The sequence below is a fragment of the Osmerus eperlanus genome, chromosome 3, assembly GCF_963692335.1.
Source record: "Osmerus eperlanus chromosome 3, fOsmEpe2.1, whole genome shotgun sequence".
Taxonomy (NCBI): Eukaryota; Metazoa; Chordata; class Actinopteri; order Osmeriformes; family Osmeridae; genus Osmerus; species Osmerus eperlanus.
The window spans coordinates 8783150-8798058 of record NC_085020.1 but is presented as its reverse complement, the minus strand read 5'-3'; the positions used below and the strand labels follow the sequence as shown (position 1 = coordinate 8798058).

At 49.8% G+C, this 14909-nt stretch overlaps 2 protein-coding genes across 5 annotated transcripts in view; both read left to right on the top strand.

Annotated features, from left to right (window-relative positions):
- The first annotated feature begins 898 nt into the window (after positions 1 to 898).
- kansl1l (KAT8 regulatory NSL complex subunit 1-like) lies at positions 899 to 14552 on the top strand. Of its 4 annotated transcripts, XM_062457007.1 has the most exons (15): positions 905 to 1166; positions 1536 to 2651; positions 5822 to 5966; positions 6269 to 6436; positions 6619 to 6740; positions 7487 to 7667; positions 8756 to 8924; positions 9416 to 9559; positions 10637 to 10789; positions 10879 to 10988; positions 11529 to 11650; positions 11759 to 11843; positions 11954 to 12066; positions 12326 to 12473; positions 13121 to 13525. In XM_062457007.1, exons 2-15 carry the CDS (start codon positions 1597 to 1599, stop codon positions 13364 to 13366), a joined length of 2961 nt encoding a protein of 986 aa, XP_062312991.1. In that variant the 5' UTR covers positions 905 to 1166; positions 1536 to 1596; the 3' UTR covers positions 13367 to 13525. The 4 variants fall into 4 exon arrangements, with proteins under 4 accessions (XP_062312990.1, XP_062312988.1, XP_062312989.1 ...); XM_062457006.1 differs by lacking the exon at positions 12326 to 12473 and having other exon boundaries at positions 899 to 1166; positions 5825 to 5966; positions 13121 to 14552; XM_062457004.1 differs by lacking the exon at positions 12326 to 12473 and having other exon boundaries at positions 899 to 1166; positions 13121 to 14552.
- Positions 14553 to 14693: 141 nt separating this feature from the next.
- The window catches only part of map2 (microtubule-associated protein 2), a 56957-nt gene continuing 56741 nt past the window's right edge, over positions 14694 to 14909 (top strand). The window contains exon 1 of the mRNA XM_062456996.1: positions 14694 to 14746. The gene's annotated coding sequence lies outside the window, so the exon portion shown is untranslated. The remainder of the gene's footprint in view (positions 14747 to 14909) is intronic.

The window sequence follows — 14909 nt, the reverse complement described above, 5'->3', positions numbered from 1 at the left end:
GAGGGCTGTTTTTATTTTTGCTCAAAGCTGAGAAATATTTTGAAGACGTTATGACAGACTACCAGCAAGTAGGTTTCACGATCACACTCTTATTTGACAAATCAAGAATATGGACGAATCAATTCACTTTGTGTTACGCTTGTGTACATCTTATGCGCTGATATGCATAGTTGTGGTATAGGCCTACCTGCATAGCAGATCTTTTCTGCATGTGTGAAATTCTGTCATTGCACTGCCCTGTGAACACAGACAGCGTCATATTTTACGATGTTCCATCTTCTATGGTATTGCTGTTATTGATGCATTATTATGTCAGCATAATATGTAGCCTAATATAAAAATTTAGATTATGCCATATTGCTTGCTAACCACGAACCACTGAAATGAACTGTGCACTTCCAGTGATTATGTGTTATTTGTAGGCATCACTATAAAAGTGTCTGATTATCGAATGCATGTTAATGCAATGCCTTAGTGTTATAATTGACTAACTGTGTATTTTGACACAATAAACGCATGCCAAATGTTGAACAATTGTGCCATTTTTATTTCGATTGGGCACCAGCAATGATGGATGAAAATACCTGAATACCTTGAAATACATGACTTCATTTGTGCAATAGTCTCTGTTTCTCTTGTGCTTTAAAAGAAACATGCTACAAGGACTGAATGGATTACAAAAAGGATACCAATTTTACATATATTTCAATTCATCACGAAAAAACATATCCTATCCTATTTTGACCAGATCTTAAGTTTCTTTACCAGAGACAGGCGCAGCGCGTGATATTAGAGTTTAGCCAGATTTGTAATGAGCAATGCACTGCATTGTATTGGTCCAACCTGCAGGAACATTTGCATAGACTCGCCCACACGGGTGTTCCACGCCCCTACTGTAACAGCTACAGAAACAAGCAGCCGTTCTATCACGGCAGTTGGAAATTAGGTAGTGGGTCAGCCAGCGAAATATCTTCGTTATTTTTTAGCTAGCCAGCTGGATTACTGACCTCACGTTAACTTTCAGAAATCTAACCTTTCCTGAAACTAATGTTACACAGATTTTAAGATTGTGTGTTCTGTTTCAAGAATACAGCACAGGACAAGTATTTGGGCTATATGATCGAGTATTTGGATTTCTAATAGTCGACAGTGTCGGTTTTCATCGGGTGAGTGGATATTATTCCCAGACGTTTCTTAACGAATTTTAACTTAGGTGATACTGTACTGTAGTTCTGTTGTTCTGTGGTATCCCTCACTTTTCGAACAGGACATCGACACGTTAACTATTCATATTTGAGTTAAATGTGAGAGATTGAGAGAGCAATTTGCAGTTTATTTATTTAGTCAGATACAGTACTGTACTGTACGCTAATGTCAAAGTTACGAGCTTGCTAAACATGTGTCATTGAGTCATTATTAATGATGATAGTCACAGCGTCGTGTAGCCTATTGTTTGCTATCTAATAGTGTAGTCTACTAATTTAAAAGCCACATTTTCATTAAACTGATGGATTTGTTTTGCCTATTATTTACAGGGACCATAAGTTCGGGTGCAGTAGCACCTTTCTGTTTGAAGAGAGTCTCTGGTCAGAGGGAATGGCCCCTGCCTTGACCAAGCTCACAAAAGACAGACACAGAATCCACCTGCCTTCTCCTCTGAGCTCCAGCAACATGGAGGCAGATGGTGCCATGCTCAGTCCTGAATTGGACCCCCATGTGAAACTGATGGAGGACAACTTTTCTCAGAAGGTGTGGCTTAACCTTTCCTCCTTGCCTTTCTTGGACACCTGCTGCACCAAAGGTTCCCTGGAGTTCCCCAACTCCATCCTAGCTCCCCTGCTACAGGCCTCAAGCAGCCAGTACAAGAGTGTGCTCCTCTCTAGATCCCTTCTCAGCCTGATTTCTCTCAACAAAAACCTGAAGGATTCACAGGCAGCAGCCTTACCAGGTACGCAAGCCATGTACATTGTGCCCATCCCTGAACACAGTGGCCAAGATGTGGTGATGCAGCCTCAACACTGTGAAGCAGATGGCCCTGATGTCCCCCAGTCTCCTCCACATTACCAGGGTAACACCATGGGCCAGTACAGCTCTGCTCTGCTGACACCTACCGTGTCTAGGGAGGGAAAGCGGGGTGTTGTTAGCGCGGAACCTGCCTCAGCTCAAGCCTGGGTAACGAGGGCTCCGGATCAACCCGTGACTGCTGAAGTGGTGCAGGGGGCAGTGAGAGACCAGACCCAGTGGCATATCTCCAGACAGGCAGCTCTGCTTCTTAGGGCAGAGAGGATCCAGAGGAGGCTCCAGGCTCTGCTAGGGGATCACGCCAGCCGCCACTGCAGCATCCAGCTGGACGCTCTGAAGAACAGGCTCAGGCAGGAGAAGACAGGGACCCAGCCCGCTCCTGTTGACACCAAGCCCGACCCACTCCTGGTACATGTGCAGATCCCCACCCCGGGCAGTAGAGTTCAGTGGCCTCTCGTACCAGAGTCCTCCTCACCTCCATCAACCTCGACAGAGATTCAGGAATTTGCCTGCCATGCCCAGGCACTGCTACGAGGTGTCCAGCAGGCCATAGACTCTGATGCCACAGACAGCGGCTCTGATGAGGAGCTGGAGCCTGAACGCCCAATCAGAAACCTGGCGGTACCATTGTAAGTAAAGACATCTTGAAAGTAAAGAGGAGCTTTTTTTCTCCCACGGGTGTCTTGTTTAAGAAGGGCTTGTTTTAAGGAGTCCTGGTGTTTTCTTGGCTGCCGCAGTGGGTTGTTACAGCTTCATAAACAGTGGATGAATTGGAGGAAAGGTATGAAGATCACATACCATAAAAACAAGTGTATGTGGGTTTGAGTCAAAGTGTAAACACATGAGCCTATTTGCTACCCTAAACCCTTAAGAGAAATGATTGAAACTGTTTTTTTGTTCTTGCTTTTGTTTAGTTGACCCCAAACAGAGTATTCTGGTATTCTTGGTTTCCTTACTTCTCCACCCCAAATTCCTCAGAGCAGGCCTTTGACGTCAGTCAAAAAAAGGGCGGATTTCAGACGAAAACGGTACCAGTTCAATGGCTAGGTTAAATCCTTGCATAGTTATCAGGCACTCAGACAGAGACGAAGCCCACTGCAGATGACAGAAAGGCCCCGGGGAGAGGGAGACAGGGAGTCAGATGGCTGAGCGGTGAGGGAGTCGGGCTAGTAATCAGAAGGTTGCCAGTTCAATTCCCAGCCGTGCCAAATGACGTTGTGTCCTTGGGCAAGGCACTTCACCCTACTTGCTTCGGGGGGAATGTCCCTGTACTTACTGTAAGTCGCTCTGGATAAGAGCGTCTGCTAAATGACTAAATGTAAATGAGACAGAATGAGAGATAGAGGACAGGGGAGAGAGGGAAAGAAAGAGTTAAATGACATTTAATGACAGCTGTGGGAAAAAAACAGCCTTTTCTTTTAAAGGGAGTTTTGCAGCTCCACCCTCGAAGGGCTCCACATGTGTTTCATTTGGCCTTCTTGGCAAACGTGGTGAAGTCTAGTTTTCCGTCCTTACAGCTGTGGATACCAATGACGTTTCCTCTGTTTATTTTTCGCTTGACTTCCATCCAATGGGTTGGTCTATGGGAGGACAGCGGTCGGCCTCGTAGATTCCTCCACAACCCTCTACTGCTGTCATAACAGTCGTGTCTGGTTTCCTGGCTCTCTTTTCCCAGCAGCGGGGGGGGGGGGGGTGCAGACTGACTGAGACTGGCATACCTCTATGCCCTCCCATCCTACCTATTCTCCTTTGAATGGAACGGCCCCTCTGCTCTGAGCTCTTGTCGTTGTGCTCTGTGTTGACGTCCAGAGCTCCTCGGAACCCGATGAGGGAACTATGTTCAGCTGTAGGCCTAGTACGTAGACCAGATCAAAACCTGTGAAAAATGCCTATCCTGTTTTAGCCTACTGCCTGGTAGGCTCCAACTCTCTTAAAAATAAGAATTGTGTGCGTCTGGAGACAACTTAACCTTCTGGAGAAAAACCCCCACCATCAGTTTCTCTAAATCCATCGGTCCCTTTTGCTGTGAGTGTTAATGTTGTGCCCTAGAAGTCCTATGATGATGGCCTCTCCTGGTAGATTGGTACCAGTCGCACATCGCCAAGTAACCACACTTCCCTGGACTGGAATGTTGGGATGGAGAGAAAGACGTGACATTTATGTAGCTCGGGTGTGAAACGATGGGATGTCGGCAGTGATTCCTGTGCGGGACTAATAAACGGCGTGAGTGACAAAGCGCCAGCGGTTGACACCGTTCTGGGGAAGGCGGACATGGAGAAGGAGGGAGGCCGGGGTGGGGGTTTGTTTGGCAAAGTTCTGGCATCCCCCTTGGCTGACGCAGTTTGTCTTTGTGTAGGGCTTATGCCTCATGCTTGGCCGACAATGGTGTCCCAGTGCCTGACAGTCCAGACGTTTTATGGCATGCTGCTCCTTCAATGGGACCTCCTCGGGGTGGAAGAGGGTGTTAGGTCGTTTCCATCTTTATGAGACGAGGAAATGGGTTTGGTTTGTTTGAGGAAAAACGACGGGGTTATAGACTTGAAGTCAGTTAAAAGAGCCTCGGAATGCAATTTCTCTTACATCCCTTGTAGGTTTCACGCTGGAACTTTCTTTATTTGGGTGTAGGCCGAGATTCAATTTTCTATAGCAGAGGCTCATGTCTAGCATACTCAGTCTCCAGCAACCCTTTATTTGAGCTGCTCTCAGTCTCCCACATGGACATGGCATTGGAGTGGGGACAGACTTGGCTAATTCCTGGAATGAAGGTGATAAAGGGACAGTTGACACTGTCTTAAACCCTAGGGTTAGAGGGATGAAGTTACTGATTCTGTTTTCTCCTTTGTGTGTGTGTGTGTTGTCATGCTGCTCCACTTAACTGTAAATATCTCTGGAATGTTCCTACTAGTCAGACAAGGCCCCAGGGCTAGAACTGGGGCTGGGGCAGGCAGTACCAGGCTGTGCCAGGCGGCTGCTACTGGGAGGATAGACACTGGGTGCAGGATGGGAGTCAGTGAGCCTCCATTTAAGACCTTTGGACGATTTTAAATAATAATTTGCCTGCTTTTCTATAAGGAATGTCACAAGGGCTTCATAATACAGTCGTAACAACATTTAAATCTGTGGGCAGTACCATTTTCGTGTTGGTGAAGTAAAAGATATAGGCCTATTTGTGAAAGAGGAAAACCAACCGGCTGTTGTTAGCCTCCACAGATAAGCTTTCCTGCTCTGTTTGAAGCTTGGTGTTCCTGGCATTCCCAATGTCGTAGAGCAGTGGCATGGCAACTGCTCGGTGGGGCTAGCGACCGTCCAGAGTACAGGAATACCAGACCATACGGCCTCCATGGAAACCGGCACACAGCTTGCAAATGATTTATTTATGGCCTAGTTTTCCATTTTACCTGCCTCAGCAGAATCCCTCCTCCTAGCCCCATCTCTGTTAAAGCCCATTAAAACAGCTGATTAGCATGTTAGCTAGGTCATTTTCATCTTCTGCTACTAGTAGAAGTACTACTACTTTTACTAAACGCTCGGCTTCTGAAGGAGTGTTTTTTAAACATGCTTGCTGTTTCGATAGTCATTTTTAAGATAATTAAAAAAATAAACAGATCATTTGAAAGTATTGTACAAACTTGATGTGGTTCTTAGAATGTTTGAATCGAATCTTGAATCCTTAAACCTTTTGAATCAAATGCTAAAAGAAGTTTCCCTTTTTTTTTGTCTTTTGTTATTTCTGTTTCTCTCTTCATCCCCTCATTTCTCTTGCTCTCTCCTGATCTCCACCTTCCTCCATACCTCCCAGAAGCAGGTCTGGGTGTGAGCAGAGCTGGCAGGAGGGGAGGGCAGAGGTGGGCAGCCGGTGGACCTGGTTGCAACTGCGTGTCGATGAACTGGAGGGCCGAATCCAGCAGCTGGGAGACCTTCGCAGGCAGATCTCCTCCACCAAGGTAACCCTCCAGGACCTGCTGGAGGTGGACCCCACTCCCAACCCTGGTCTAAACCCTGGCTGCAGACCCTGTCACCTCCTGGTGTGACACTTGCTCCCAGGGTGTCATCTGGCTTTGATGTCTTAACTCACAGTGTCTCGGCTCATCAGCTGCTATGACAGCTTCTTGGCTCCTGACAGCTTTATTCACACTCACAATGCCCACTCCATTATGGATGGATTACGAACCCAACCATCGTGCAGGATTGATTGAATCAGGCATCACTACACATCATATACGTATGTGTGTGTGTGTGGTCTCAGGGGGGCGTGGTTCTGGCAGACTCCCAGCCACTGACAGACAGGCAGATCCAGCAGACCCTGCTGACAGAGACAGCAGGCCTGTCCTTCACTGCAGGGGGCCATGGAGACCTGGCCTCGGACACCGAACCCAGCAGCCCCACACGCTTGCTCCGGAACATAGAGAGACAGGTACACGCACACGACACACACACGCACGACACACACCCATACACACGCTCGTTTTTTTCCCCCTAGCCAATCAAGCAACATACCATTTTTAAGGTCCCAATTTCCCAGATGTGTTAACGTGTGACATACGGGCTGAGGTACCGTGGCGTGTCTGTGACGGGGGGGATGTGTCTATCCCACAGAGTGCCCAACTGACCCAGATTGTCACCAGCCTGATGCCCCCCCTCAACCTGTCACCCTCCTCCTCTCCCGTCTCTAAAGACGCCCGCAGATGGAACGGTCTGAACAAGAAGGCCTTCGGCAGGTATTAAACCACCTAGACCACTGCATAAGACCCAGACCACAGACACCACTCTGAGAGATCCAGTTCACCATAGCCACTGTATGAATCTCGAGTGTTTTCAAGCCTCCGGAATCTCATTAAGAAGAGGCCATGAGGGTTGGGTGAGGAGGGTCCGGGGGAGTTGCCACAATATGACAAGCATTGGACACACACTTCCTGTTACCACGGAAACATACTATCCATCTCAGTGGAGATGGAATCGTCTGCCAAGATGACATTGCCGTTGTGAGGGTCGCTTCTCTCCACAAGCCCGTGTGTGTGTGTGTGCGTGCGCGCGTGTGTGTGTGACTGGGCTTCAGCCCAGACGTGCACTCTCATCAGTCATCGAGCGGAGTTTAAACATGCTGCTCCCCAGTGTTGAAACAAGCCACAGAACTAAGTAACTGCATCCGGAGAGATTTGGATCAGAATCACGAGTTCAAGTTTTCCTTCCTGTTCCCGAACTGTGCCCGGCTCTCAGGCTGTCGTGGATTCCTTGGACCCATTGGATTTAGATGCCCCGAGGGACTCGGACAGATTTGTTTTGATTGGAAGCGAACGTAGCGTGTGTGTGTGTGTGTGTGTGTGTGTGTGTGTGCGCGTGCTTTTGATAGTGGAAAGTGCTAAGGAGGTTCAGAGTCTATGTGATGGCTGAGTGACCGGTGGCTGAGTGTGTGTAATGCTAGGTGAGTCCGTGCTGAGCGTGCGTTCTGTGTGCTCCTCTGCAGCAGCCTGAAGAAGGGCGAGGACGTGTTCCTCCAGAGGGGGGTGAAGAGGAGGAGGGTGGTGCGCAGGAGACAGCTCCTCCAGGCCGACGCCTCCTGTGTGTCCGCGCGGACGCGTCCCCTCGTCACCTACCACAAACCCCGGCTCTTCACCTTGGACGTGACCACCGCCCATACCCAACAGGTAACCCTTACCTTAACATAACCCAGCCCTGGCCTTTGCCCTAACCTCAACACACCCCCCGAAGTGAGGTCTACATTGCTGGAACGTTAGCTCAACCTTCTCTAACCCTGACCTTCCAAGCTGAGGAGACTTCTAGACCAGCATTTACTGCCAATAATTTTTTTGGGGGAAAAAGGTCCCTAAATTAAATAGGAATTAGAGTTAAGCCAAAAAGCTGGTTGTGCTCAAAAAGCCAACAACTGGCCAGGGAACATCTTAAAATGTGTTTCCACCACATGATGTTTGGACTAGCTTGTGTGAGACAGTCTGCTATCCCATACACAACCATGAGACCTTTAGACCAACTCTAGGTCGTCCTCTTAGAGAACAGATTGGCGCATCGACTCCCGAGCGTTGTTATGGAGAACCTGCGGCGTGCGTCACGACTGCCTGGGCCCTGGAGGCGTCATTCCGATCCCCTCGTTATGCAGACGGGGCCTAATTGTTCTATTAGGATTCGTCGACGAGCTCCGAGGACTCTTGGAGAGGCTCCGCCGGGACAGTAGACGGTGGTAGACGTGCTGCCTTTCCATCTCAAGAGACCTTGAATCTCAGCCCGGGGCTGGAGGGCTTGAAGCTGACACCTAGCCCTTTCTCTCCTGCCCAGTGCGGCTGGCTCTGTGATCTCTGCCCAGCCAGCTAGAGCAAGCAGCAGGGCAAAACACGAGCTGGTGAGAATGTAGGGAGGAAGGGAAGAGGGGGGAGGAAGGAAGGAGGGAACGAGAAGAAAGCTTTTAGCGGCTTAATTCGTTTGATTTGCGTGATTTGCCTCAGCGCCTCCAGGGCGCGGTGACTCATCGAGCGCCGAGCTCCGAGACGAGACGACACTCCACTCGTTCACCTCTGCCACTCCTTTCCCAGAATCCCTCTGGCTACCGGTTCAGAGAACCTCTCGCTTTGACCCATTTCCTTTTAGATAAGTTAGGCTTGAGTTACCGGGGATTCAAAAAGCCACAGAGGATGAAAGATGAGGACCGTCGTGGCCTGTGTGAACAAATTGTAATTCAGGAGCTGTGCTCTGTATTAAACGGTTTTCTCTCCTCCTGCAGGAACTGGACCCCGCCTCCCTCTCCTCCTCCTCCTCTCCCTGCTCCTCATGCCCCACCTGTGAGTCATGTGACCCCCTTGGCCTGTGTTCTGACCCCACGTGCTCCAGCTACGCCCCACCTCCTGGGAGGAGCCATAGCAGAGCACACCCTGTGCTGTCTCTCTCCTCAGGTAGGCCTGTGTGGGGCGAAGAGGGTCAGAGGGACACACAAATGTATCAGAGACAGTCTTGGTGATTAAGATCCAAATCTAGTGGATCAGTTCCAGGACTAGTGGATCAGCCCCAGGCCTAGTGGATCAGTTCCAGACCTAGTGGATCAGCCCCAGGTCTAGTGGATCAGTTCCAGACCTAGTGGATCAGTTCCAGGCCTAGTGGATCAGTTCAAGGCCTAGTGGATCAGTTCCTGAACTAGTGGATCAAATCTGAATGTAGCGTATAAGCCTCAGAACAAGCCTTGTATCCATTCCAGACTCAGTGTTTCAGCGCCAGACCTAGTGTATTGGATCCAGACCTAGTGTATCGAATACAGACCTAGTGTATACGATTCAGACCCAGTGGATCAGTTTCAGAAAACAGATCCACATCAGATGCGTGGCTCTCAAACCACAGCTGGCTCGGGAGAATGCGCAACACGTCTGCCGTCTGTGCCCCACCCATCCAGACACCCCTCTCCAGCAGCACCTCCAGAGGGCCGTGCTCCGAGAAGACTGGGTCCAGAGGCCCCTGCTGCTGAAGACGGAGCCGTCCAGCCCCGTCCCCCTCCCCGGCCGCAGGCGCCGCAGGCTCAGCTCAACACCGCTGCCCGGTAAGGAGCAGCTAGCACACACGCTCTCCACGGAGGCTCCACTTGGAGAGCTTACACCCCCCCCAGAGCAGGTTCTGAGCAGGCGGGTTGGCAGTAACAGTCCCTGGCTGCTCTCCAGTGGGCTTCTCACACATGCTCTGACTCAGCCTCTCCAATCATTAATCCCCCAGTGCCCCTTGCTAGCCAGGACCAGCTAGGATGGTCCTGGCTAGCAAGGGTCGATGGGTCGAGCGAGAGAGGGGAGAACAGGGCAGAAGAGTCGGGGAGGCCAGGGGAAGGAGTACCGCTGCGTGTCAGATGAGCAGAGCACTGGGACGCCCCCCGAGAGCTAACTCAAACGCCGCTTTGTCGATTTCCTGTCCGTGTGAATGACACCCCCCCCCCCCATAGCCAATGATTAAGCTCAACAGAACACACACACAGTATTCTACAGTTTAGGCTGTGAAAGGTTATTACACAAGGGAAACTTGTGCTATAGGGTCCGGTGGGACTCTCCGACAGGAAGTGAATGTTAACGTTAATCTTGTTCTGGGCTCGCCACGATCGACATCACACACAGACACATCCGCTCCCTCCTGCTGCTGTCTGTCCTCTCCGCCTCTCCTCCTCCTCTGTCCCTCTCCCCCTTATCTCCTGTGCTCCCCTTACTCTCTCGCTCCGTTGGTGACTGCCTCGCGGGAGGAGCCGGCAGAGGGGGAAATAGGCAGAGGGATATCTGCAGGTAGTGTCCTCTCTTATCTGGCCCTTGCAGCTTGACGGGGCCACTGTGCCAGCTGTGATTCAGACCTAGTTGACACTGTTCAGCCGCGAGGCTCAGAGCTTGCAGATTACCCTAACGTCTCTGTCACACCCCTCCCACCAAGCACACAGACTATCTGCTCTCCTTACAAAAGACCTGCCCGCAGACAAAGAGCTTCATTGTGTGTGGGTCTGGGAAACGTCATCTGTCTAATGTGACACGACTGAGAGTTAAGGATTAGCCAAGCCTTGTTATGCCCGGGGGGGGGGGGGGGGGGGATGGTAGTCGGCGTAAGGGGGATTCCTGATGATCTAACACTGTTTGCTGTGTCACTCCAGGTTCTTATCAGCGCCAGAAGCACCATGGAAGGCATCGAGGGGGCGGGGTCAGGGGCGTGTCACCAGTCGGGTGGGCGGGGCTGGCCCCGATGCCACGCAGGAAGGCCTATCAAGGGAGCAGGAAGAGGAGACACACTCACAGAGTGCTGGAAGGTGTGTGTGTGCGTATGTGTGAGTGTGTGTGTGTGTGCTACATGTTCAGACGGATTTGTGCTGTAACAGACCTTTGCTTCCTGTTCTAGATGAAGACGACCTTCTGTGTCGGCTGTCAGACCCAGAGGACGGCTCAGGGGAGGGGCTAGAGGAGATATCCACGCCTCAGGCCTCCCACACACGCAGACTTCTTGTGCAGGTAGGCTCACCCTCCTCACTTCACCAACCTAACACTCACTTCAACTACTACACCCACCTCACTCACTTCACCTACTACACCCACCTCACTCACTTCACCTACTACACCCACCTCACTCACTTCACCTACTACACCAACCTAACACTCACTTCACCTACTACACCCACCTCACTCACTTCACCTACTACACCCACCTCACTCACTTCACCTACTACACCCACCTCACTCACTTCACCTACTACACCAACCTAACACTCACTTCACCTACTACACCCACCTCACTCACTTCACCTACTACACCAACCTAACACTCACTTCACCTACTACACCCACCTCACTCACTTCACCTACTACACCCACCTCACTCACTTCACCTACTACACCCACCTCACTCACTTCACCTACTACACCAACCTAACACTCACTTCACCTACTACACCCACCTCACTCACCTCACCTACCTCATCCACCTCACCCACTTAATCTACCTAACCCGCCTCTCCAACCTAACCAGACCTTGTGTTCCCCCCATGTCTTCAGGGCCCTATCCGAAGGCGTCAAGGAGAGAGCGTCTACAACATCAACAACATTGTCATCCCCATGTCACTCGCTGCCACAACCAAGGTGGAGAAGCTCCAGTACAAAGATATCATCACACCAAGGTACAGTAGGCCCTTACTGCTCAGCGGAAGCTATACAACCCCGTCAGACACGATTGTTTTGGACAAAAAATGAGAGAAGAGACTGAGCTAAGAGTCTCGTTTCTATAGCTGGAGAATAGTAAGCACCTTACTACTGAAGGTGAGCGAGGGAGAGGAAGAGGAGGAGAAGGAAGAGGAAGAGGAGGAAGAAGAGGTACGGACATAAACATTTATGCTTACGATGCCTGTCCCTACCAGGACTCTCTCTCTCTCCTACGAAAATGAATTATGAATGACCCGTGTGTGTGTGTGTTGCCTGTTCAGGTAGAGCTCCTGTGTGACGAGATCTTCTCCCAGAGACACCTGGGATGTGAGCAGAGAGAGAAGCTGCGCTGGGTGTCCTGGGGCAAGAGCAGACGGCACCGACGCACCACCAGGTGGGCCCACCAGAACCTCAGAACCTTCCGGACACCACCACTCTCTAGAACCACACACCAAAACCAGAGAAACAGAACCTCACTAGAATTCCATGGCATATATAGTTTGGCATATCTAATGCAGGCCAGGCCATCTATCTTGCACAAGGGAGCATCACCACATGTCAAAATCACAGGTCCACTCCCGGAAATCGCTCAGTGAAGCATTTCAACATGGTGGGTGTTTCCAGAAGCTTATGCCCAGTGTGTTTGTGCCCAGGTCTGGTAGCAGGAGCCTGGATGGCAGCCTAGGGATGGGAGGCTCAGCGTGGGAGTGTGGCCTTCAGAGCGACGGGACTCCGCCTCCTGACTGGGGCTGCACCTATCCGCAGACGGACACGGAGGAAGGCGCGGGGGAGGAGTGTGTGGTGAGGGACCCATCAGCTGGCGGTGTCATCCAGACACTTGTGGGAGGGGTCGGGGGTTGTGTCGCTCTGTGAGAGGACTCGAGGAGTGGGTGACTCTGGGCTGATTGGAGGGCTTCTCGATTGGATGAGTCATCAAGCAATAGGCTCTTAGAGAGGGGAGCCGAATCAAGACGGCCCCGCTCTCCAGCATGGAGGAGCAGCAGGACGAGGGCCAGCGTTTGACCAGCTCGACATGTTCGGGCGACCAACTTCTGTGGCGCACGGCCTCAAAGGTTTAAATCACAGACGAAATACTCGCCGTCCAGATATAAATCGGCATTACACTGTCAGTCTTCAGAGATACACTGGAGATCAGTGATCAGGTATATTTCCGTAGCCCCAAACCATGATTGTGACCGGCTTCCCCCATGATGTTCAACACAGTGTGGGTGGGAAGGCTACCCCAGACACCCAGACACACACACACACACAGCAAAGGGGAAAAGAGACAGGAAGGAATATCTTGTCCGAGTTCACCCACTGTTCCCCTGTCAACCTTAATGTCAGGAAAGGTGTTCTCACTAGCTTGTTGATCTCTTGGCTCACCTCACTCTAATAACAGTGTGTTGGTGTATGAATGTGTGTGTGTGTGTTCTCTCCCGGTGCAGCCCCAGGCCCCATGGGAGCAGCGTGTGTTTCCCCTGGGCTGCGAGGAGGGGGAGGTCCTGCACTGGGACCAAGAGGAGCCGGCAGAGACAGGGCCTCCCTGGGAGCAGGCAGGAGAGGATTCGAGCAGCGCAGAGGACAACGGCGGCAGCTCTCTTCTCTCCAACCCTTTCCCCTCGTCTCCACCCAGCACAACTCTACCCTCTGTTGGCCATCTGGGGAATAGCACCCCAGAGGAAGACGGCTGAGAAGGGAGGCTGGTGTCGTCATTGCACTCCATGCTGCCCCCCCCCCCCCCCCCCCCCCCCTACAGTGGATTCTGGCACATTCTCTTGGAACCTTATTTCCATACCAGTATTTGTGGCATTCGTCAGACTCAATGTTGGGTTTTATTTGACCTAAGTGTTTGCGGGGACAGTTTTCTATTTCAAACATTGGGAAATGTTTTCGAATGATTTTAATAATCTTCCACTGTACGTTGTGGTTCTAGTTAGTAGTCTAGTTTGTCTGCATAATAGAAAGCAATGCATACTAGCACTACAGCCAATGATAGCCTCAGGTCAATATCTGTATAAAGGTTTTACAATATTTATTGATGTTCAAAGCGCTGAGAATGTCAAGTCTTAATATATTGTACTGTCAAAGAATATAAATGTGTGTATACCTAAAAATTTAGATTGACATCAGATCAACTAATGTTTTTGACACAGTGTATTTGCAAATATATGTCAGGTGATCATTTAAAAAAATATATTTTTAGTTGATACACTGTCTGAACGTTGGAGTTTGACAGATGGGTCAGTCCTCAATAAAATGTCATTCAAACCACATTACAAATCATTATGCATGAGGACCATAAGATGGCAATATAGTCCTCTGCATGTCATTTGATGAGAATGCTACATTTTGTCGAGTGTTCGGGTAAACGTTATTGGAGAACTACTGCATAGGAGCACGATAATACACTGAGAATGTCGTATGTCACTTGGGAACTTCATTTACATTAGCCCCATATTGTGAGGTCCAGGTGTTTGACAAGGACAAGTCATCCTCATGTATCATCAGATGGTTAATTGCAGGCAAGTTACAGTCAAGGTTATCTTCATCTAAAGATGTGTGTGTGGGTGGGGGACAGAGAGGATATTAAATCAGATGGGTTATTGATCTATCCTGATGACAGATCATAAAAATGAGTTATAAAACCTGATCACCTCTGTAGACACATAGCTTCCCATGATTATCAGAGAGAGTTCTGTAGTCTTGTTCTCATAAGATCGCAATGACCAGTCTCTTGAATGTGAAATTTCGATTGTTGAGATCCGAACAGTTTTGTGGTTAAATATACTGCAGTGCAACCGTGACTGATTAGTGTTTCCTCAAGACAAACGGCGCCAGTTTTGAAGAGAACGATAATAAACTTTATGTGTTTTACCAGAGCATGTAAGCTTTTTTCGCCTGACAGCCCTAGGCCCATCACATCTGAAGTCAGTTGTGAATTCGGTAGCGCCTCTGTTGAAACATTTACGGTACTGGGAGCGCAGCGGGAGGGGCTGGATGGTCTCAGCATTCCATGGTCAATCATTGCGCTCCAATACGGAGTTCTACTGCGAAGCCACTGCATTGAACAGGTAAGAACAATTATATATATAAATGTGACCCTAGTATTGTGTTAAAATGGTCGGACATTTGTGTCTACCTTGCTCTTACTGCCGCTACGTATATTAATGGATGGAAATTGTTTTCTATGAAGTTTAAGCTGTGGAGAATAACTCATGTTATTATGGACTGTTA

Excerpts from the sequence above, each read along its gene's own strand:
- kansl1l (XM_062457004.1), top strand. The coding sequence starts at position 1,597 with ATGGCCCCTGCCTTGACCAAGCTCACAAAAGACAGACACAGAATCCAC. Across the intron at positions 2,652-5,821 it reads AGAAACCTGGCGGTACCATT|AAGCAGGTCTGGGTGTGAGC; the intron begins GTAAGTAAAGAC and ends CATACCTCCCAG. Across the intron at positions 6,437-6,618 it reads TCCGGAACATAGAGAGACAG|AGTGCCCAACTGACCCAGAT; the intron begins GTACACGCACAC and ends TCTATCCCACAG.